This window comes from Erythrolamprus reginae, chromosome 3 (assembly GCF_031021105.1).
Source record: "Erythrolamprus reginae isolate rEryReg1 chromosome 3, rEryReg1.hap1, whole genome shotgun sequence".
NCBI lineage: Eukaryota > Metazoa > Chordata > Lepidosauria > Squamata > Dipsadidae > Erythrolamprus > Erythrolamprus reginae.
Genome location: NC_091952.1, coordinates 1,372,192 through 1,396,670, shown reverse-complemented (window position 1 = coordinate 1,396,670; position 24,479 = coordinate 1,372,192). Strand labels below are relative to the sequence as shown.

Sequence of the window (24,479 nt, the reverse complement as noted above, 5' to 3'; positions counted from 1 at the left end):
AAAACAGCTTCCCCCACCCCCGGAGGCCCTCTGGTGGCCGGAAATGGCCTGTTTCCCAACTTCTGGTGGGCCCAGTGGGCTTGTGTTTCACCCTCCCCAGGCTCCAAAGGCTTCCCTGCCCTCCCCCATCCCCCTGAGGCTCTCCGGAAGCCCAAAACGCCCTCTCAGAGCCTCTGTGCAAGCCAAAATCAGCTGGTCGGCACCCACATTAATGTTGGAACTGAGGTGGGGCAACAGCTTGTGTGCCAGCAGATATGAGTCCACGTGCCACCTGTGACACCCGTGCCATAGGTTTGCCATCACTGGCCTAGCTGATGGGACCTGGAGACTGTTCCAACTAAGCATGATGGAAGCCTGGTTATATTGAAATCTAAGAGGAGACTGCCATCTGCTGAAAAAAGAGAAAACTACAACTCAGGAAAAGTTTATATACAAACCGAGGAATAACTAAATGAAGTGGCCGGAAAAACTTTATTGAATTATTTCTGTACCGGCTGTGGCCCATTACTGCCCCAAAGGCAAAGAAGACACCTGAGACCAAGAGGGCAGTTACAACCAATGCTTTATTGCAGAGAAGAAGGAGTGAATCCATGGTGGATCTTGGGGTGAGTGGTCTCCAGGGTGGTCCAGAACAGAAGAAGGGTCTTGGTCAGGTTTGATCACGAGATCCAATTCTGGTGGGTCTCCTCATTGGAGATGCTGTAAAAACAAACATTCGGATATGGATTTTCTGCCCAGAACTTCATATGGTGCTTCATCCGGCCCAATCTTACAACCATGGAGACCCAAATCTGAACTCAGGAGAAAGGGCCTGATTGGGAGAGAGCTGGGAAACAATGGTGCAACCTCCCCCTTGGAGTTATGGGGCTCCATCACTGAGGCTTTCAAGTAAAGGTGGGGACAGCCGTCTGTCCAGGATGCGCTGAGGATTTCTGCCCTGGAAGGAGGGTGGACTAGATGACCTCCAGCATCTTTTCCCAATCCCCTCTTTCCAGGAGACCTCAAGATGTGAGGCTGCTTGGAGCACAGAGAAGGAGGCCTTCACAGGAGCTTCCTAACTGGGAACATTTCTCACAATCAGAAGTGTGAGCTTGTGGCCCTAACCCTCCTGGTCAGCTGAGCATGGAGTAATTGTGGCCTGCTCAGGGGATGAGCATGAATGGGACTCCATGTGCCCAGGCCAAGTCTTGGTTTAGGAGGTCCCACACAGCAATCCCTACTGTACAAGTGACAGCACAATTTACTGTCAAGTTTGAAGCTTCTGCTGTTGCACCATTATCGCTTTTCAACTTGCCAAAGAATTAAGGGGGAGGGAAGTGGTGGGGGGATGGACTTCAGACTTCAAACAGAAGAGCCCTGAGGTCCAAGGACACACCGGCAGGGGTCTGCCAAACCTAGAGACTTTTTCTCATATCAGAATAATGACAATTGCAGAATGAAACCTGTATTGATAGGAAGAATTCTGCACTCTTAACTATGGTCTATGGGTTTGCTTGGGAAAGACTCATTTATGTCACCAAGGTTGGGGCTATTATACTTCTGACCCCCTGGCCAGCGAAAGGTACGTGGGTTAGTGGGCTGAATGGGTTTGAGTGTTTTTATGGTCGTTTGGGTTTTAGGTTGTTAGTTATTAATTGGATTCAGGATGTTATATATTGTTATTTCATAGGTTGTAAGCAGCCACGAGTCCTCGGAGAATGGCCTAAAAGTCCAATAAGTAAGTAAGTAAGTAAGTAAGTAAGTAAGTAAGTAAGTAAGTAAGTAAGTAAGTAAGTAAGTAAGTAATCAAACAAACAAACAAACAAACAAACAGACCTGGTTTTGCTTTCTTCAGTGCTAAAATGAGCTACTTAATGAAGTTTGCATTGGAAAGCCTTGAAAGTGTTTCCTTCGGTGGGGTTTGTGAGTCGTAATATTGACAGTTACCTTAAATTGGGTCCATGCAGTCGATCATGCAACCATAAGGGCAACACTTTTTTTTCCCCTTGCACTCCCAGTCACTTCCACACCTCGCAGGACAAATAGTGATCGTGCCTGGAGGGGCCTTGCGACACACACCAGGCTTTTCTGCAAAAGAGAAGACCCCAAGGCCAAATGTGAGACTTAGCAGGCAAGACGGGATAGGAAACTGATTCTGCTTTATTGTCAAGCTACATTAACAGGATCTTGAAGGGCTAAAAGGACAAATCTCCTGCTGTGTCCTATGCAGTATAGGTGGTACTAGGGAGGGTCTCTCCTCTCCTCTTCCCTTCCCCCCCTCTCTTGTCCTATCCTCCCTCCCCTCCCTTCTTCTGAAGCTGCTGGCTCTATCATCTCTTATCTAACTGTTCCTTTGTCAGCATCTCTTTACCCAGTCTCCAAACGTCTTTCACACATACCATTTCCCCTCAAATTAACACCGGAGCAAACAAGATCCCATCTCTGGTCCTTTCAGCCGCCAAAGCCTCTTCATGCATCCAGGATGAGAGAGGCTGGCTGGGGCATGACTCTCCCTGCCACCTCCTTCCCCTCAAAGGGTGGGAATTCCTCCTTACTTCTAGGTTGGGTCTCTCCACAATGGGCGGAAACTAATCAGGGAGAGAAGCAACCTGAAATTTAGGAGAAATATCCTCATGGTGAGAAAAATTGACCAGTGGAATGACTTGCCTCCAGGAATGGTGGGCAAAGAGATTGGACAGCCACCTCTCTGAAATAGTATAGGGTCTCATGCCTGTTACCCTGTTTCCCGAAAAATAAGTCACCCCCAAAAGTAGGACATAGGAAAGGTTTCATAGAATTGCCTAATATAAGGCATTCCCCGAAAGTAAGACATAGGAGACGTTTTGTTTTGCAGCACTCCCGAACAGAACATATATATCACTGTTGTCCATAAATTACATCCCAAAACGCTGCATCAATCAGATTTAATACATATCCAATGCACATCCAAGATGCGGAGAAAAAATTAATAAAAGATGCTGTCTTATTTTCGGGAAACAGGGTAGTACTATGTAGTTGGGTTGGGTTTGGCAATTTATAACATAAACCAACCATGTATGCTTACATGTAATAGAACACTATTGCTGTAAGAGCTAGTGTTGCAGTTAACCATAAGAGGGAGCTAGAAGCGTCTCTCTCTCTCTCTCTCTCTCTCTCTCTCTGCTATTCTCTGCTAGTTTGTCTTTGAGACTATGCTATCGAACTGTGTGTTGAAATGGTAATTTATGTATTTGTAAATTACCAAGTCTGTGGAGAGAGGCGGCATACAAATCTAATAAATAAATAAATAAGTTGAACAAGTAAGCTTGTAGTATTGTATATGTATTGAGAGTCATTGATTGATGCAATTGTGTATGACTGGGATTGTTCTTGACTAAGATATTTGCCAAAGTAAACAATATTTTACACACTTAGTGTGTCTGAATTCTATTGCTGAATTACTACCAATATCTCTGGGCTACTAGCTGGATATCTGAAAAACCTCCACGTATGTCTATCTTTGACTACTAAGAGATTACTCTGCACACTCCCTAACGCTTAACAATGTTTGAGCAGAGGGTTGGACTAGAAGATCTCTAGGGTCCCTTCCATTCTGTCATTCTCTTAAAGCCATGGACGGGGACTGAGGTTCAAGCCAGCATCCAAATAACAGGGGCAGACAACCAAGTAGAAAATCATGTCCTCATGATGGAACTGCCAAGGAGAAAACCCACATCCACACCACCAGGGGAAGCTACTGCATGTAAACAGGGAGCAAACCAGACACTCGTTGCATTCTTGGTGTTACCCAGTTGGATAATGAAACATTTGCAAGAAAACAACCAGGCTCAGAGAGAACCAAGCAGCCCACACTCTTCCTCCTCCTCCTTCTCCCCCCATTCCTCGTCTCCGCAAACTCCACCCCCTTCTAGCAGTGATGATGTTCCCTTCTACTGAATCTATCGTAGCCTATTGGGAGAACCAGGATACTACATTAAACATTATGCTTCATGTTAAGAGACAGCAGTTCTTGTTCAATGAAGAGGCCAATCCACAACTCCTCCCCTACTTACCAACACAGGTGAAGTGGCATGCCTTTTTGGTCTCAAAATTGTTGGCATTGCCTCCACAACCACCGTAAATAAACATTTGGCATTGATTTGAAGTTGAGTTGTAGTAGAAGCGAGGCATTTTGCCTCTACATGGTCCAGTCTCAGAAGGAAAATAACAAAACTCTGTGACAATGGAAAGTGGGGTGAATGTTATTTGATTAGACAGCGCAAAAGTCTTTAAGGCTTTTCCCCAACCTGGTGCCCTCTTCGCATGCTCAGAATGGAAGCTGTCAAGTGCCATCTGAGACAATTTAGAATAGAGTAGAATAGAGTAGAGTAGAGTAGAGTAGAGTAGAGTAGAGAAGAGAAGAGTAGAGTAGAGTAGAGTAGAGAAGAGAAGAGTAGAGTACAGTAGAGAAGAGAAGAGAAGAATAGAGTAGAGTAGAAAAGAGAAGAGTAGAGTAGAGAAGAGAAGAGTAGAATAGAGTAGAGTAGAGAAGAGAAGAGTAGAGAAGAGAAGAGGAGAGGAGAGGAGAAAAGAGAAGATTAAGGAAGAGGAGAGGAGAGTATAGAGTAGAGTAGAGAAGAGTAGAGTAGAGAAGAGAAGAGTAGAGTAGAGAAGAGAAGAGTAGAGTAGAGTAGAGTAGAGAAGAGTAGAGAAGAGTAGAGAAGAGTAGAGTAGTGAAGAGTAGAGAAGAGGAGAGGAGAGGAGAGAAGAGTAGAGTACAGTAGAGAAGAGAAGAGTAGAGTAGAGTAGAAAAGAGAAGAGTAGAGAAGAGAAGAGTAGAATAGAGTAGAGAAGAGAAGAGAAGAGAAGAGGAAAGGAGAGAAGAGGAGAGGAGAGAAGAGGAGAGTAGAAAAGAGAAGATTAAGGAAGAGAAGAGGAGAGGAGAGTATAGAGTAGAGAAGAGTAGAGAAGAGAAGAGAAGAGAAGAGAAGAGTAGAGTAGAGAAGAGTAGAGTAGAGAAGAGAAGAGAAGAGAAGAGTAGAGAAGAGTAGTGAAGAGTAGAGAAGAGTAGAGTAGAGAAGAGAAGAGGAGAGGAGAGGAGAGAAGAGGAGAGGAGAGAAGAGTAGAGTAGAAAAGAGGAGAGTAAGGAAGAGAAGAGGAGAGGAGAGGAGAGGAGAGTATAGAGTAGAGTAGAGAAGAGTAGAGTAGAGAAGAGTAGAGTAGAGTAGAGAAGAGAAGAGTAGAGTAGAGAAGAGAAGAGTAGAGTAGAGAAGAGTAGAGAAGAGTAGAGTAGTGAAGAGTAGAGAAGAGTAGAGAAGAGAAGAGAAGAGTAGAGTAGAGTAGAGTAGAGAAGAGAAGAGAAGAGTAGAGTAGAGAAGAGTAGAGAAGAGTAGAGTAGTGAAGAGTAGAGTAGAGTAGAGTAGAGTAGACCTGAGCAGAGCAGAACAGAACAGAATTAGAATTCCTTATTGGCCAAGTGTGATTGGACACACAAGGAATTTGTCTTGGTGCAGCTTGGGGCAATTTAATTGTGTTTCCTGCTCTGGGGCTTGGAACCGGTGGCTGACTGGTTCCTGTTGCTTAACCCTGCTGTTATGTTCGGGTCTGGGAGAACCGAAATCAAAGTTTGAGCCCCTGGAAAAAAAAATTCCCTGCATATCTGAAACTTGAAATTTCACGACTTTGCATCATTTCAGGGGGTCTCTCTATGAGAATGTTTTTTGGGGGGGGGACTTCTTTCTTGCTGAAAAAAAAAGTCCCTAAAGTTCTGCCTGACCCGGACCGAAAATTCTTCATTTGAGGTCCTTATGTTTGGTCAATTTGAAAACCTTTTTCACTTGGAAGGTAGTCTGGACATTTCTGCACACAATGAAATGAAAATTGAACTGAAAAAAATGGATGCTTATTGATTTATTTTGATCAAAAAGCCCGCGCCCCTCCCTTTTTGGTGATCTTTTTTTCAATTTATAGATAGTTTATCCTGCAAAATGCGTTCAATTTTACTAAAGTTGGTGTGGGATTGGTAGTTTGAACATTTCTGAAGATAAGAAAAATATAAATTAAATGAAAAAAATGATGCTTATTGGGTTTTTTAAATAAGAAATAAGGCCTCCTCCCTCCCCCCGCTGCTTGCAACCGTTTTAGAAACATAGAAGACTGACGGCAGAAAAAGACCCCATGGTCCATCTAGTCTGCCCTTCTACTATTTTCTGTATTTTATCTTAGGATGGATCTATGTTTATCCCAGGCATGTTTAAATTCAGTTACTGTGGATTTACCAACCACGTCTGCTGGAAGTTTGTTCCAAGGATCTACAACTCTTTCAGTCAAATCATATTTTCTCATGTTGCTTTTGATCTTTCCCCCAACTAACTTCAGATTGTGTCCCCTTGTTCTTGTGTTCACTTTCCTACTAAAAACACTTCCCTCCTGAACCTTATTTAACTCTTTAACATATTTAAATGTTTCAATCATGTCCCCACTTTTCCTTCTGTTCTCCAGACTATACAGGTTGAGTTCATGAAGTTTTTCCTGATACGTTTTATGCTTCAGACCTTCCACCATTCTTGTGGCCCGTCTTTGGACCCGTTCAATTTTGTCAATATCTTTTTGTAGGTGAGGTCTCCAGAACTGAACACAGTATTCCAAATGTGGTCTCACCAGCATTCTATATAGCGGAATCATAATCTCCCTCTTCCTGCTTGTTATACCTCTAGCTATGCAGCCAAGCATCCTACTTGCTTTTCCTACCGCCTAACTGCACCGTTCACCCATTTTGAGACTGTCAGAAATCACTACCCAAAAGTTTTCACTTTAAATTTTTTTTAGGCTCCAAATTTGAAATATTTTTAACATCTTAGGCATTGATTTACTAAATTTAACATTGCTGATCACCATAAAAATATTTGGGGGGGGAATTTTTTTTTTGGGAAAAAACTTACACTTTTACTGTTTCGGGTCGTATGGGACCCAGACCAAAAAGATTTTTTTTAGGTACTTAAATTTGGTCTTTTTGAAAACTTTTTTTGCTGGTAAGCTAGTTTGAACATTTCTGCACACAATGATATGAAAATTGAACTGAGAAAATTGATGCTTATTGATTTATTTTGATCAAAAATCCCCTGCCCCCATTTTTGAGCATTTTGTTTCAGTTTATATATATATATATATTTTTAGGCTACAAATCTCCAAGGGATTTTCCCCCAAAAGGTTTGATATACAAAATTGAACATTCCTGATCATAAGAAAAATATAAATGAACTGAAAAAAGTGATGCTTATCGGTTTATTTTCGAATATAAGACCATAGCCTACTTGAGTATAAGCCTATTTGAGTATAAGCATGAGGGCCGCCTTTTATGAGAAAAATAAACCAATAAGCATCAATTTTTTCAGTTCAATTTTCCTTTCATTGTGTGCAGAAATGTTCAATCTAGTTTCCAAGTGAAAACAGCTTTCAAAAAGACCAAATATAAGTAGCTAAAATGAACAGTTTTCGTTCCGGGTAAAATAGACCCGGGAACAGAACTTTGGATGTGTTTTTGAGCAGAACAGCAGGGTTAAAATTCTCTCCCCTCCCCCCGTATGACATTCAGTTTATTCAAAGAAAGTTAAAATGCAAAGTGCCAAAAATATTTTTTTTAAGACTAAAGATTTTCAAAAAGAAGAATTTAAAAAGAAAACATGTCTTTAAAAAGGGGAGAGAAAAAAAGACACATAATATGGATAGTATCCTCCCCCATTGAGAATGAGGATTAACAGAATCCAGCAGAGTTAATTCCCAACCACTTGTGAAACAGGCCCAAAGTATTTTAAACCACTGAATCTGTCCACAAGTGCTTAGCCTGTCCTCTGTAGCTATATTGATTTAAAAAATATTTAGAAAGAAAACAAAATGCACAGGTACAGTACATGTTGTACCTTGCTCAACAGTAATAACTGTGAGAGGGACCTTGGAGTCCTAGTGGACGACCATTGAAATAGGAGCCATCCGTGTGCAGCAGCTGCCAAAAAAGCCAACACGGTTCTCAGCTGCATCAACAGAGGGAGAGAATCAAGATCACATGAAGGGTTAATGCCACTTTACAAGGCCTTGGTAGGGCCACACTTGGAATACGGCATTCACTTTTGGTCACCACGATGCAAAAAGGAGGTTGAGACTCTAGAAAGAATGTAGAGAAGATCAACAAAGAGAATTAGGGGACTGGAGGCTAAAACATATGAAGAACAGTTGCAGGAACTGGGCCTGGATAGTTGAATGAAAAGAAGGACCAGGAGATACATAATGGCAGTGTTCCAACATCTCAGGTTTGTCCCAAAGAAGAAGGAGTCAAGCTATTCTCCAAAGCATCTGAGGGTAGCACAAGAAGCAACTGGTGGAAACTAAACAAGGAGAGAAGCAACTTAGAACTAAAGAGAAATTTCCTGACAGTCTGAACGGTTGATCAGTGGAACAGAAGTTGCCTCCAGAAGTTGTGAATGCAGAAACACTGGAAGTTTTTAAGAAAAGGTTGGGTGGATAAGCAACTGTCTGAAGTAGTGTATGGTTTCCTGCCTAAGCACGGGGCTGGACTAGAAGACCTCCAAGGTCCCTTCCAACTCAATTGTTGTTATTGTTATTGTAAAATAGTTAATACAAAATTTCTTAATTTTGCAGGTTAAAAATCTCGATTTTCAAGATGGGTCAGCTTTCCCCTAAAATTGCAATTTTCTTGGGACTCTCTCCCATTTTTGTCCCCTATTCAGCTGACACCCAACCACCATCTCCAGAACTTCCCCAGAAGAAGCCCCACCAAGCCAGAGGGTCCAGACTGGGCTCTTTGGCTTCTCTTCGCTGGGGGAGAACCCTGCCCTCTGACCACATGAGCCCATGTCTGCAAACTCTACCTGGTCGGCCGTCGCCGTAGACGGGGGTCAGCTCTGCCCAGAGGGCGAGGAGTCCCAGCAGGAGAAGAAGGCCTCCAGAAGACATGGTGAAGCCGTCTGCCCCACACTCAGGCTGCGTGCATTAAATAGTCTGGCGACTAGCAATTTCACATCCAGGAAGCAGGGCAACATAATGCAGTGAGGATACAAATTCCTTTTTCTTTCACAAGATGGTAGAACAAGAAGTGGAGAATATGAGTGTTGGATTGGTTGAGCAGTTTGGGGAAAACTGGGCAGGTCCCTGTTGATGTCAATGGTCAAGCAAAACTCACCTTTCCAGAGTTGCATCAGGGCCAGGAAAGTTCAAAGTGTTAATGAGCCTCGTTGGGGCAGTGGTTAGAGTGCAATACTGCAGGCTACCTCTGCTGATCGAATCTCAGTAGGCTCAAGGTTGACTCAGCCTTCCAGCCTTCCAAGGTCAGTAAAATGAAGACCCAGATTATTTGTTTGTTTGTTGGTTGGTTAGTTAGTTAGTTAGTTAGTTAGTTAGTTAGTTAGTTAGTTAGTTAGTTTGTTTGTTTGTTTGTTTATTTATTTATTTATTTATTTATTTATTTATTTATTTATTTATTTATTTATTTATTTTGTCCAATACGTAGTGAAGGTTGAAGAGAATAAACATGTAGTGTATATATCAAAGAAAGGATAGAAAAAAAGATATAAGAATAAAATATGTCAATGGAGGATTGAGGAAAAGATATATGAATGGAAGAAAAGATATAGGAGATATAGGAGAGACAATAGGACATGGGACAGAAGGCACATTAGTGCACTTATGCACGCCGCTTACTGGCCTCCTAGGAACCTGGAGAGGTCAATTGTAGATAGTCTAAGGGGAAAATGTTGGGGGTGAGGGATTGACACTATGGAGTCTGGTAATGAGTTCCGCGCTTTGACAACTCGATTGCTAATGTCATATTTTTTACAGTCAAGTTTGGAGCAGTTAATATTAAGTTTGAATCTGTTGCGTGCTCTTGTGTTGTTATGGTTGAGGCTGAAGTAGTCATTGACAGGCAGGACGTTGCAGCATATGATCTTGTGGGCAATACTTAGATCGTGTTTTAGGCGTCATAGTTCTAGGCTTTCTAGACCCAGGATTGATAGTCTACTTTCATAGGGTATTCTGTTTTGAGTGGAGGAGTGAAGGGCTCTTCTGGTGAAGTATCTTTGGACATTTTGTTGATATCCGAGATGTGGTATGGGTTCCAAACAGATGAGCTGTATTCTAGGATGGGTCTGGCAAAAGTTTTGCAAGCTCTGGTGAGTAGTGTGAGATTGCCGGAGCAGAAGCTACATAGGATCAGGTTAACAACTCTAGAAGCCTTTTTGGCGATATTGTTGCAGTGGGCTTTGGGCACTTAAGTCATTTGATATTAGTATTCCAAGATCTTTTACTGAATGGGGGTTGTCTGTGAGATTTTGTTTATTCAGTTTATATATGAGGTTTGGATTCTTTTTTGCCAATGTGGAGGGCAGAGCATTTGTTGGTTGATATTTGAAGTTGCCAACTGTTAGACCAATCTGAGACAAAGTCTTATCATGTCTAAAAGCAAGATACACATGGTAATAAATGTTTTTAATAATATCAGAACTTTTAGCTTTTTACATTATATTAATTGGGGTGAGGTATCATCAATATGCGGATGATACCCAGCTTTACATCTCCACCCCATGCCCAGTCAACGAAGCGGTGGAAGTGATGTGCCGGTGCCTGGAGGCTGTTGGGGCCTGGATGGGTGTCAACAGACTCAAGCTCAACCCGGATAAGACGGAGTGGCTGTGGGTTCTGCCTCCCAAGGACAATCCCATCTGTCCGTCCATCACCCTGGGGGGGGAATTATTGACCCCCTCAGAGAGGGTCCGCAACTTGGGCGTCCTCCTCGATCCACAGCTCACATTAGAACAACATCTTTCAGCTGTGGCGAGGGGGGCGTTTGCCCAGGTTCGCCTGGTGCACCAGTTGCGGCCCTATCTGGACCGGGACTCATTGCTCACAGTCACTCATGCCCTCATCACCTCGAGGTTCGACTACTGTAATGCTCTCTACATGGGGCTACCTTTGAAAAGTGTTCGGAAACTTCAGATCGTGCAAAATGCAGCTGCGAGAGCAGTCATGGGCCTACCTAGGTATGCCCATGTTTCACCATCACTCCGCAGTCTGCATTGGTTGCCGATCAATTTCCGGTCACAATTCAAAGTGTTGGTTATGACCTTTAAAGCCCTTCATGGCATCGGACCAGAATATCTCCGAGACCGCCTCCTGCCGCACGAATCCCAGCGACCGATTAGGTCCCACAGAGTGGGCCTTCTCCGGGTCCCGTCAACTAAACAATGTCGGTTGGCGGGCCCCAGGGGAAGAGCCTTCTCTGTGGCGGCCCCGGCCCTCTGGAACCAACTCCCCCCGGAGATTAGAACTGCCCCTACTCTTCCTGCCTTCCGTAAACTCCTTAAAACCCACCTTTGCCGTCAGGCATGGGGGAACTGAAACATCTCCCCCTGGGCACGTTTAATTTATGCATGGTATGTCTGTGTGTGTGACTGTTAGCATATGGGGTTTTTTAAATATTTAAATATTTTAAATTTGTCTGATTGCTTATGATTTGTTTTTACATGTTGTGAGCCGCCCCGAGTCTTCGGAGAGGGGCGGCATACAAATCTAAGTAATAAATAAATAAATAAATAAATAAATCTAGATGTATTGTTACGTTTTCTCTGATATGTTGTGAGCCGCTCCGAGTCTCGGGAGAGGGGCGGCATACAAATCTAATAAATTAAATTAATTAAATTAAATTAGTCTAGGTATAGGTTAGTTTCACCAAGATCAAGACGTCTCTTAAATTCAGCCCGTAGTTCATGAGAGTGGATGTGTTGAAGTAGAGATAAATCTGGTCTGGATCTAAGTTTGTTGTAGTTATTTCTGGCGATGGAGTTCATGGTCTTGATGAACTGTTGTTTGGTACTTTCACTTTTGCAGACCACTCTACAGAAACAGGGGGGCATTGAAGCATCACTGTACCTAAGCACAGGGCCGTTTCTAGTAACCTCTAAGTCAAGATGTTTGTGGATGCTGGCAGTGGAGGATGTTACGTATATTTGCTAGATCAGATTCCCCATTTTCCTCAAGGCCAAAGAGGATGGCATTCTGACGCTTTTGTTCGCACTCCCTGGCATCTTTATTGAGGGTAGCGATGTCGGTAGTTGAGTTTGAATGTAGAGGTTGTGGTGGTCTTGGTGGAGGAGTGGTGTAGGGTATTTGTTTTGGTGGTTTTGCGTTTATCAGATCTTGGATAATTTTTTCCATGGAAGCAAGCCATGTTTCGATGCTTTCTATGTATGATTGTTGTAAAGAATAGAACATAGAAAGCTTAGAGAGGGCTGTAAAAGCACTATGAAGTGGTATATAAGTCTAAATACTATTGCAAGTGCTATAATGAGTGTGGGGGGGGGCGCTGGTTGAGAGTGGAATATGGGGCAGATCAGCTGAGGGGGGGATGATGTAGCTTCCTTGTCAGGGCTGCCTGGGTTATGATGGGAGATATGAAGGGATTTCTCTTCTCTGGCAATTTTTTTTTAAAAAAAATTCAATAATTCATACATTAATCCATAAACCTCTAGATGTTACAATACTGCAACAAATACATAGTTGTAATCCATAATTCGTATATTCTTTATATATAAAACAATGTATTCCAGGTATATTTTTCTCAAATTATATTGCTTCTGAAAAAAGAAAAAGAAAAAATATATAAATCTAATTTTGTTGTCTGGGATATCTATCAATTAATTTCACACACACACACCCCGAATTAACCACTATTAGCTTAATTTACCAAAACAGTTATTCTTTCTCATGCCTTAGAACAGAACAGAACAGAACAGAATAGAGTAAAGCAGAATTCTTTCTTGGCCAAGTGTGATTGGACACACAAGGAATTTTTTTTTTTTTTTTTTCTCAGCGCACATAAAAGAAAAAGAGACATTTGTCAAGAATCATGTGGTACAACACTTAAGGATTGTCATAGGGGTAAAATAAGCAATGAAGAAACACTCAATATTAATAAAAATCTTAGGATACAAGCAACAAGTTACAGTCACACAGTCCTAAGTGGGAGGAAAAAGATGATAGGAATAATGAGAAAAAACTAGTAGAAATAGAAGTGCAGACTTAGTTAAAAAATTGACAGTTTTGAGGGAATTATTTCTTTAGCAGAGTGATGGCATTCGGGAAAAAACTGTTCTTGTGTCTAGTTGTCTTGGTGTGTGCAGTGCTCTGGAGCAACATTTTGAGGGTTGGAGTTGAAACAGTTTATGTCCAGGATGCGAAGGGTCAGTCAATATTTTACCCACCCTCTTTTTCATTCGTGCAGTATATAGGTCCTCAACAGAGGGCAGATTGGAAGCCATTGATTTTTCTGCAGTTCTGATTCTCCTCTGAAGTCTGTGTCGGTCCTGTTGGGTTGCAGAACCGAACCAGACAGTTGTAGAGGTGCAGATGACAGACCCAATGATTCCTCTGTAGAACTGGGCTTCCTGGGCAGTTTGAGCTTCCTGAGCTGGCGCAGAAAGAACATTCTTTGTTGTGCTTTTTTGATGACGTTCTTGATGTTAGGTGACCATTTTAGGTCTTGAGATATGATAGAACCTAGAAATTGGAAGATCTCTACTGTTGATACTGTGTTGTCTAGAATTGTAAGAGGTGGAAGGGTGGGAGGGTTTCTCCTAAAGTCTTCCACCATTTCTATGGTTTTTAGATTGTTGCAGTCACACCACAAGGATAGTTGTTCAAACTCCCGTCTGTATGTGGATTCATTATTGTCTCGAATTTTAAGCCATATTCATTCATTCATTCATTCATTCATTCATTCATTCGATTTGATTTGATTTGATTTGATTGCCTCTGTACAAATTGAAGATGAGACCACACTTGGAGTCCTGTGCACAGTTCCGGTCAGCGCACCTCAAGGAGGATAGAATGGAACTGAAAAAGGGGCAACAAGGATGGTCAAGGAAATGGAGCCCCTCCCTTAGGAAACCAGGTTGCAAGGCCTTGGTCTCTTCAGCCTTGAAAGACGGCATTGAAGAGGTGACTTGATCGAAGGGTATAAAATCATGCATGGGATTGAAAAGGTGGATAGAAAAAAAATATTTTCTCTATCACACAATATTAGGACGAGGGGTCTCTCCCTAAAGCTCAAAGGTAAGAAAGTGAGGACAAATAAAGGGAAATATTTCTTCACTCAGAGGCTCATTGGTTTATGAAATTCCCTTCCAGAAGAGGTTGTGACAGCTGTCAGCCTGGATAGCTTCAAAATTAGACAAATTAAGGGATGCCAGGTGTATCCATGGTGGTTATTGAAACAGATGTCCAAATGCTGCCTCTATGTGGGTTGAGGCAGGCAGGGTTCCCTTGGATTCCCTTGGGTCCCATTTGTTGGGGGTCAAAGGAAAGGGAGGGTCTTGCCTTCTCTTTATGCTCAAGATGGCATCTTGAGCATCGGACCAGAATATCTCCGAGACCGCCTTCTGCCGCACGAATCCCAGCGACCGATTAGGTCCCACAGAGTAGGTCTTCTCCGGGTCCCGTCAACTAAACAATGTCGGTTGGCGGGCCCCAGGGGAAGAGCCTTCTCTGTGGCGGCCCCGGACCTCTGGAACCAACTCCCCCCGGAGATTAGAACTGCCCCTACTCTCCCTGCCTTCCGTAAAGCTCTCAAAACCCACCTTTGTCGTCAGGCATGGGGGAACTGAAACACCTCCCCCGGCCACGTACAATTTATGTATGGTATGTTTGTGTTTGTGCTTGTTAATATAGTGGGGTTCTTTTTAAAACTATTTTAAATACTTAAATTTATTGAATTTATTTGGATTTGTACGATTGTTTATATTTTTTGTTGTGAGCCGCCCCGAGTTCGCGGAGAGGGGTGGCATACAAATCTAAATAATAAATAAATAAATAAATAATAAGATCCCCATGGACAATTGGGGGCCCACTGTGGGACACAGAATGCCAGACTCGATGGGCTTTGGCCTGATTCAGCAGGGCTCTTCTTAGGTTCTTATGATTTAATCTGATCTGATTTGATGTCTATACCACCCGTCTCGTGAGACTCAAGACAGCTTACAGCAAGACAAGTACCAAATATGCAAGAAATCTAACATTTAAGATAATAAAAAATATCAAATCTAGAATCACGTAAAAATCTAACGAGAGTCATGTTCGAAAAAGCTAATTCATTTAAAAAAACCAACCATCCACGTTTGTGTATTCATCCTTTTTATTCTTCTAATTTATCATTCATTTTTTCCTCCCCTATTTTGTCATAACCAAATGCCCCGTAGAAACCAATACTCATTTGTATACTTTTCTTAAACTGTCATTAGGCTTCTTGTATTAATCTTCATTATTTTATCGACATTATTCCAAGTCCCTGTTAAAAGCAGTGTCCCCCATGGTAGCGTACTGGACCAACGCTTTTCGTTCTCTACATCAATGACCTTTGCCATCTCATCAGAAGCAGCAGACGATGTAAAACTCTTCAACACCACCGATAACACAACTGCTCTCCAAAAAGACCTAGACTCTGTTTCTGATTGGGCTAACACATGGCAACTCCAAATCTCAACCAGCAAATGCTCTGTCCTACACATTGGGAAGAAGAATCTGAACTTCAAATATGAACTGAATAATCAAATTATCACAGATAATCCCCACTTGGTTGAAGACCTCGGTATACTAACAACAAAAGATTTAAGTGCCAAAGCCCACTGCAAAAATATAGCTAAGAAGGCTTCAAGTGTTGTTAATCTAATCTTACGTAGCTTCTGCTCTGGAAATCTCACACTACTTACCAGAGCTTACAAAACTTTTGCCAGACCCATCCTTGAATACAGCTCATCCGTTTGGAACCCATATCGCATCTCAGACATTAACACCCTTGAAAATGTCCAAAGATACTTCACCAGAAGAACCCTGCATTCCTCTAAACAGAATACCCTACAAAACTAGACTTACTATCCTGGGCAGTGAAGGGATACCAAAATTTTTACTACCACACTGTGGGCGTGGCTTATACAGGGCACCCTGCATTTTCTTTCATCTTTCAGTGCCAATTGGATGCTCTGGGGTGGAGCTCCATTTTCTCTACCCCATTGCGTTCCATCCAATCCGGGCAGCAGCCCACCCTGGATCCTGGGTCTAGAAAGCTTAGCACTACGATGCCTTAAACATGATCTAAGTATTGCCCACAAGATCATATGCTGCAACGTCCTGCCTGTCAAAGACTACTTCAGCTTCAACCACAACAACACAAGAGCATGCAACAGATTCAAACTTGAGTGTAAAAAATACAACTTTTGTACCGTAATAGAGTTGATGTGTGGAACTCATTACCGGACTCCGTAGTGTCATCCCCTAACCCCCAACATTTCACCCTTTGACTATCCATGGTTGACCTCTCCAGATTCCTAAGAGGTCAGTAAGGGGTGCGCTTAAGTGCCCTAGAGTGCCTTCCGACCCCTGTCCTATTGTCTCTCCCATATCCCATATATCTTCTCTTCTATCCCTATATCTTTCTTTTATTCTCTCATTGATATATTTTATTCTTATATTCTCTCTTCTATTCTTTTTCTAGTATATTTTCCACGAAGGTGTCCTCCTTTACCTTCATTCTGTATTACTGTGTATTGGACAAAATAAATAAAATAAAGTCATTTAATTCTTCCAAGTCTCAACATAATATATTTTCCAAATACACCTAAAGTGATCTCATGTATAATGTAGTAAACAATCATAGGTTCTCCTCTTTAATAAGCCAGTGAAACATCTCAATCATCCCCCTGTGACAGGGCAGCATGCACACCAAGCTTTGGTCTGCCTGGGCTTGAACCACATAAGCCACAGAATGAGGAAATTCAAGCGTTTACTGGGGCACATTCCCCAAGATGTGCTGCAAAAACCAATTTACTCAACCCCTGGGCAAACATTTCATCTCCCGTTTGTGTTTCCTTCTTGCACAGAACATGTGGGATATTGCACCACCTGATCACTCCTCGGGAATCATCCTCGTCATGGGACATCTGAAACCAAGATGTTGAGAAGGCAGCATTGGTGACACTTCCCATTCTTGCTCTCTTAGCTGGGCTTCTCCTCCAGGGGACTGAGTCCCAGGGGATTGGGTGGCATAGGAGTCAAATGAATTAAATACCCCACTTCATTAACCTCCTACAGGGAAGGAACACTGTCTGAAGCTGCCACCAAGAAGAGAGGGGTCAAACTAGAGTAGAGTAGAGTAGAGTAGAATAGAATAGAATAGAATAGAATAGAATAGAATAGAATTCTTTATTGGCCAAGTGTGATTGGACACAAAAGGAATTTGTCTTTGGTGCAAATGCTCTCAGTGTATATAAAAGAAAATTTATTTATTCAAAATAAAAGCCACAATTTTTCGAAGCACCAAAATTCAGTGATCCAGTTCTACAGAGGAATCCTTGAGTCTGTCATCTGCACCTCCATAACTGTCTCGTTTGGTTCTGCAACCCAATAAGACCGACACGGACTTCAGAGGAGAATCAGAACTGCAGAACAAAACCATGGCTGCCAACCTGCCTTCCATCGAGGACCTGTAGACTGCAAGAGTCAAAAAGAGGGTGGGGAAAATATTTAGTGACCCCTCGCATCCAGGACTCAAATTGTTTCAACTCCGACCCTCAAAACTTCGCTACAGAGCATCACACACCAAGACTAGACACCAGAGCAGTTTTTCCCAGAATGTCATCACTCTGCTAAACAAATAATTCCCTCAATACTCTCAGACTATTTACTAAGTCTGCACTTCTATTTCTACTAGTTTTTTCCCATCTCTTCCCACTTATAACTATGTGACAGTAACTTGTTGTTTGTATCCTTAAGATTTGCATTAATATCTATTGTTTCCTGATTATTTATTTGATCCCTATGACAATCATGATTCTTGACAAATGTATATATATTTTATGTACACTGAGAGCATCTGCACCAAAGAGAAATTCCTTATGGCTCCAATCACACTTGCCCAATAAAGAATTCTGTTCTGTTCTGTTCTGTTCCGTTCTGTTCTGTTCCGTTCTATTCTGCATTCCACTCCAACTTATCCTACCCTACTCTACTCCACTCCACATCTGTTCTGTTCTGTTCCGTTCCATTCCATTCCACTCCAATGTCTCTTTTTCTTTTATGTGCACTGAGAGCATAAACACCAAAGATAAATTCCTTCTGTGTGCAATCACACTTCTATTGTCCCATGGCAAGTGTTTGCCAACTCTACCCCTGGCTTCCTTCATGGAGACTGGATTGCAGACCGATGCATTGTGTCAAGATTGCAAAACGTTGGAAAGCTTTTTGTGACTGTTATTGCTTTTCAAGTTGCCAAAGAAGTGGGGGGAGGGGAGGGGGGAGGGAATGTGGGGGCTACAAACTCCAAAGGTGAGAGCCAAGAGCTCTACTCCAGGTGTCTGCCCAACAGTGAAGGGCTGCAATCGTTTTTACTGCCACACTGTGGGCATGGCGTATTTTGTGGGTGTGGTTTGCCAGCCTTGTGACCAGGTGGGAGTGCCTTGAAGATCATGTGACAGGATGGCTTAAAGGTCATGTGACGAGCTTAAATGTGGCCAACTTGATGTCACTCACGTCAAGGGTGAGGGTGCTTGGCCCCTCCTCGCCTCAAAGAGATGCAATTTCCTATTTACTATCACTGAACATCCAAAATATACTATTCAATTCTATGTACATATACCATAAGTGTACATGCATATTGCACACAGGCACATAAAATATACATTATCTACTCTATAAACTGTATGTGTATGTACACACACACGCACAGCTCTTCTAAAATTGTACACATTCAACCTCACTTACTGCGATAGGAAAAACAGACCCAGAACTCAGAAAGGAAAAAATATTTAACTCTTAAAAGTTTTTTAAGGATTTAAAAAAGTTAAATCCTTATTGTTATTATTGAAAAAGAAAAAAAAAACATTTTTTTTCCCTACCGGTTCTGCATACCTGACCAAAATTTTACTACCGGTTCTGCATATCAGTATTTCCGGTTCCGGCAGAGCTGCAGCAGGACGGAAGAACCGCTCTTGCTGAGAACTATGGCTTTTAACCTCTCCAGAATTGTTTGAGTTTAGGGATTATTTTCCTTACTGCCAACATTCACCTAATCTCCACAGCCTGGACTATGCTTCAGTGAGGGCTCCCTGAAGCTTCCTGAGACCACGAGAACCTAGGAGACGAGAGTGTCCCGGATGCAGAGCACGGAAGATGGCGGCCACGCTCGGAAGCTGCACCCAGGAACTGCCAGAAAACTAGAAACTGAAACTGAAACTGGAAGCCGGCAGATGTCGTGGGTGTTTAATGAGTCCAGAGACAGTTAACTGCCCGGAAGTTCACCCCCAGATAGTCAGCTGGACACCAAACAATTCAGATTTTTCACCCCATGTTACCTTGCTGAACACGCCAATGGGTGAGAGCGACTGGCGCCGAGGTAGAGGAAAGCGGTGACAGCTTTGTGGCTAGTTTGCTGGATGGAACCAGGGTTGCTGGCTGGTAGGAGCAACCAGCGTCCAGGAGGACACGGTACAGAATGATGTTCGAGGGGTTTGTTGTGGGTGGTTGGAGAAAAAAGACACTTGGGGTGAACTAAGAATGTGTAACAAGAGCTTTAAGAACCTAAGAAGAGCCCTGCTGAATCAGGCCAAAGTCCATCGAGTCCAGCATTCTGTGTCCCACAGTGGCCCCCCAATTGTCCATGGGGATCTTGAGCAGAAAGAGAAGGCAAGACCCTCCCTTTCCCTCGACCCCCAACAAATGGGACCCAAGGGAATCCTGCCTGCCTCAACCAACATAGAGGCGGCACATGGACATCCATTTCAATAACCACCTATGATACCCTTGGCATCCATGAATCTGTCTAATCCTGCCTTGAAGCTATCAATGCTGACAGCTGTCACGACCTCTTCTGGAAGGGAATTCCATAAACCAATGACCCTCTGGGTGAATAAAATATTTCCCTTGATTTGTCCTCACTTTTCTGGTGCCTAACTATCATAGTCGGCTTGTGAGAGGGGCCGAACAATGGAGGGGACCCAAGGAAATACCTAAATTTTGTAAGATCTGATTGGAGGGAAAGACAGAGCCCAGAGGACTGGTTGGTGAGAGCAACCGACCCTGGCCCCAAGGATAACATCCTGAGGTCTATCTCCCCCTTACTTCATGTAAAGAATGGCAAGAAGTCTGTCGTTGTGTTACTGACCGCATGTTTAGAAGTAATAACAAGAGACCTACAAATATAGATGCCAAGACTGTGGTATTTTTTACTCCCCCCTACTTTTTGTATATTTATTCCCCCCGTGAAGAAGAACAATAGTCAAGTTTTAACTCTAGACCTCCAGGACTCTCTAACAAACCAATTGGTGTCTCCCAGGTTGTTTATAGGAAGAAAGACACCGATAGTCTGTTCTTTTACATTGATTAACTGAGACTCTGTTAGGATGGATAAGAGTTTAAATAGCATATATTCCAACTCAAATCCATTATGTTTATACTTGTTTTTACTGTTTTATATTTTAACTTACATTTTAAACATTTTTATTAGTTTAAGCTCACTATATATGTGGTATATGCTTGGTTGGTTGAATGAGTGATTGTTTTAAGTAAATTATGATTAATAATTAATGAATTATTGGATTAATGAATTCTAATTTAATCAATGATTAGTCATATTAATTGCATTTTTAATGTTTTAATATTTTTAATTTAATACTTATATTGCTGTATTTTTAAGAGGGGTTATTTTAAAGATGGATGATTGGGATTGGATGGAGAGTATGTATGAAACAAATGGGATTAATGTTATGAATGGAAGGGTCAGTCTACCTGGTGATGTAGAGGTGGGAGGAATGGGGGAGCCCATCTCTGGGGTGGCAGAGGGCCAGAATATTCTGGTCCTGCTGGGGAGAGGCAGATATTGAGGGAGACATGGGGTAGGCCGCTCCCGGGGAATGAGGGCTCGCTGCCTGAAAGTGATCCCTTGTTCCTGCCCCATGAGCTCAGCCTGGGTACTGGTGATGAGTGAAATCCAGACCCTGGGCTAAGGCTGTTGCTACTCAATGCCAGGTCAGTTGTAAATAAAGCTCTCCTCATCCAGGGCATGTGTGACTGAGACCTTTCTGGGCCCAGAGGGAGGAGTTCCTCTCTCTGAAATGTGCCCAGCTGGGTTTCAGGTATGGCACCAACCGTGACCTCAGGGAAGGGGGAGAGGAGTGGCTGTTAGAGCCAAGAAGATCTTTGGCCTACACAAGACTCGCTGCTCCTGAGATTCCGGGTTGTGAGTCCCTCTTTGTCAAGTTGGATCTAGGTGTTCAGGTGGACTTGTTGCTCACGTACCTGACTCCCAGCTGCGTGGCAAAAGCCCTGCCTGTGCTGCTCGAGTAGGTAGCAGGTCTGGCGGTGGAATTCCACAGACTTACTGTCTTGGGGATTTTAATCTGCCATCACTCTGTGAATCCTCTGGGTTAGCACAGGAGTTCATGGTCACCATGACAGCCATGGATCTGACCCAAGTAGTTCAGGGTCCAAATCATGAGGGGGGGTCACACTCCTGACTTGGTATTCCTCTTGGAGCAGCTGAGTGATGATCTGGGGTTAAGGGGCTTAGATATCTTGCCCTTGTCATGGTCAGACCACTTTCTGCTATGGTTTGACTTCAAGGCTCCAATCCTCCACGGCAGGGAGGTGGAACTGACTACGTGGTTCCACCCTAGATGCCTGATGGACCCAGAGGGCTTTTAGAGGGCGCTTGGGGTTTTACCAGATTCACTCGTACACAGTTCAGCAGAGTCCCTCGCTATGACCTGGGATATGGCTGCGACAGGGGGTCTTGACTGGATAGCAATGCTGCGACCTCTCTGTGGCAGCATACCCCTTGGTTTACCGAGGAACTCCAGATGTTGAAGCACCAGAAGAGGCATCTAGAGAAGAGCTTGAGAACAAGTAAATCTGAATCTGATTGGACACTTTTAAGAACTCATATTAAGACTTACAAAGTGGTGCTCAAGGTGGCAAAGTGCGCATATCATGCTGCCTTGATTGCATCAGTGGAATCCCGCCCAGCCACCCTATTTGGTGTGACTCACTCACTTCTTAATCGGGACAGGGGATTGTCCTCTATCCTGGTGCTTCTTGACCTCTCAGCTGTTTTCGATACTATCGACCATGGTATCGGATGGTAGGGTCTGGATGGGTGCCAACAGGCTCAAACTCAGTCCTGATAAGACGGAGTGGCTGTGGGTTTTGCCTCCTAAGGACAATTCCATCTATCCATCCATTACCCGGGGGGGATCACTGACCCCGTAAGAGAGGGTCTGCACCTTGGGTTTCTTCCTCGATCCACAGCTGACTCTAGAACATCATCTTTTGGCTGTAGTGAGGGGGGCATTTGCCCAGGTTCGTCTGGTGCAACATTTGTGGCCCTAGTAGGATAGGGAGTCCTTGCTCATGGTTACTCATGCTCTTACCACCTCGAGGTTCGACTACTGCAATGCTCTCTACATGGGGCTACATTTGAAGTGTTTGGAAACTTCAAATCATGCAGAATGCACCACGCCAGTGATCATGGGTCTCCGTAGATATACCCATCTCTCTCCAACACTCCACAGACTGCACTAGTTGCCAATTGGTTTCCGGACACAATTCAAACTGTTGGTAATGACCTACAAAGCCCTACATGGCATCAGACCAGATTACTTATGGGACCGCCTTCTGCCACATAAATCCCAGTAGCCAGTAAGGTCCCACAGAGTTGGCTTTCTATAGGTCCCATCAACCAGACAATGTTGTTTGGTGGGGCCTAGGGGAAGAGCCTTCAATGTGGGGGGCCCAGCCTTCTGGAATGAGCTCCCCCCAGAGATTCATACTGCCCCCACCCTCCACGCCTTCTGTAAGAGTCTTAAGACTCACCTATGTTGCCAGGCCTAAGGCAATTAGATCTTGCCCGTCTGACCAATAAATGTGATGCATGGTGTGATTGGACTGTCTGACTGAGTATTATGTAGGATTTTTAGTGTTTTTTAATATATTAGATTTGTCCCATATGCTCTGTTTTATAGTTATTCTGTGAGCTGCCCTGAGTTTTTGTAGAAGGGCGGCATACAAATCTAATAAATTGAATTGAATTGAATACCTGACTATACCTGTGGGAGGCCATCACTGCTGCCAAGACATGTTCTCAAAACAACAGGTTGCTTCCTAATTGGACAATGCGACCCTTTTCAAGGGGGGAGGGGATGAAACTCATGTTAAGCTATGCAGGGTTGCATGGGAAAATTTAGAGTTGGTTTTGCTTTCTTCAGAGACAATATGGTGAACTCAAAAAAGTTTTGCTTTTGAGATTTTGAAGTCCCTGAAAGAGTCTCTCTGCTTTTGTTGGGTTCATTAATCGGACAAAGGACACACAGAGGATTCCCGAACCTCCAATCCTCAGCCTCTGAGAGATCCCTTGTTTGATCAGCCCCTCAGACATGAATAAAGGGATCCTGGGGGGAGGGGGAGGAGAGCGTCCAAGAGACAGAAGAAGCACCACTCAGTGGGAGGTGGGGATCCAATGCCTTTATTTTGAGAAAAGAAGATTAGGTCCAATGGGTATTTGAGGGGAAGGGTCCCCAGGGCACCAGACACAATTTGGAAAAGTTGAATGGTGAATCTTGATTGACAGGAACCTGTAGAAAGAGAGTCAGTTATAACAGTTATAACATATAAATCCAATAAATCTAATCTAATATAATCTAAAACAGTTGTCCATTACTATTGGGTTGGCAATGTATTGGCTGCAGGTATTGCAGATTGCCACAGGAGGGAGCTAGTGTTTATAGCTTATTTCTCTGAGTCACCCTCTCTGTTTCTCTTTGTGGTTAATGGCTACTCACTGGTAGGTTAGCTCTGCAATTTCTCTGTATTGTAGTCATGTATTACAGCTAAAATATGTTTGGGCTTGCTATCTTTGCTGATTATGACAAAGACAACTATTGAGAAAGACTATGTACTTGGTAATATTTGGGTTGTTATTATGACTTATTATGTGTATGACTTTAGACTGTTCATCTGAATATGTTTATTTCTCAAAGTAAACTTTAATTCAAGTTAGTATGTGGCTGAGTAGTCATTCACAACTTTGTCAAGTTTGAACACGAGATCCAATTCTGTTGAGTCTCCTCATTGGAGATGCTGTAAAAACATACATTCGTATGTGGGTTTTCTGCCCAGAACTTTTTCTGGTGATTTATCCATATGCCGATATTTCTCCAGCACTCCGCAGGCTACATTGGCTGCCGATCGGCTTCCGGACACAATTCGAAGTGTTTGTAATGACCCATAAAGCCCTACATGGCATCGGACCAGATGACTTACAGGACCGCCTTCTGCCGCATGAATCCCAGCGACCGGCTAGGTCCCACAGAGTCAGCCTTCTCCAGGTCTTGTCAACTAGAAAATGTTACTTGGCGGGACCTAGGGGAAGAGCCTTCTCTGTGGGGCCCCGGTCCTCTGGAATCAGTTCCCCC

The 24,479-nt window shown here is 43.2% G+C and overlaps 2 protein-coding genes across 3 annotated transcripts in view; both read right to left on the bottom strand.

Annotated features, from left to right (window-relative positions):
* Window positions 1-613: 613 nt before the first annotated feature.
* LOC139163552 (kunitz/BPTI-like toxin) lies at window positions 614-8,928 on the bottom strand. The gene is made up of 4 exons (XM_070744387.1): window positions 8,844-8,928; window positions 4,032-4,193; window positions 1,927-2,067; window positions 614-699 (listed from the first exon to the last, which is right to left on the bottom strand). The coding sequence occupies exons 1-3, from the start codon at window positions 8,926-8,928 to the stop codon at window positions 1,928-1,930; spliced, it is 387 nt and encodes a 128-aa protein (XP_070600488.1). The 3' UTR covers window positions 614-699; window position 1,927.
* A 14,594-nt stretch (window positions 8,929-23,522) lies between these two features.
* The window catches only part of LOC139163549 (kunitz-type serine protease inhibitor 4-like), a 31,120-nt gene continuing 30,163 nt past the window's right edge, over window positions 23,523-24,479 (bottom strand). For both annotated transcript variants that reach the window (XM_070744382.1, XM_070744383.1), the window contains one exon: window positions 23,523-23,639. The gene's annotated coding sequence lies outside the window, so the exon portion shown is untranslated. The remainder of the gene's footprint in view (window positions 23,640-24,479) is intronic.

What these genes read in the sequence shown, in the direction of transcription:
- LOC139163552 (XM_070744387.1), bottom strand. Translation starts at nt 8,928, where the DNA reads ATGTCTTCTGGAGGCCTTCTTCTCCTGCTGGGACTCCTCGCCCTCTGG. An exon ending in CTACGGCGACGGCCGACCAG is followed by an intron (nt 4,194 to 8,843) that starts GTAGAGTTTGCA and finishes CCATTGTCACAG; the next exon opens with AGTTTTGTTATTTTCCTTCT. An exon ending in ATGCCACTTCACCTGTGTTG is followed by an intron (nt 2,068 to 4,031) that starts GTAAGTAGGGGA and finishes TCTCTTTTGCAG; the next exon opens with AAAAGCCTGGTGTGTGTCGC.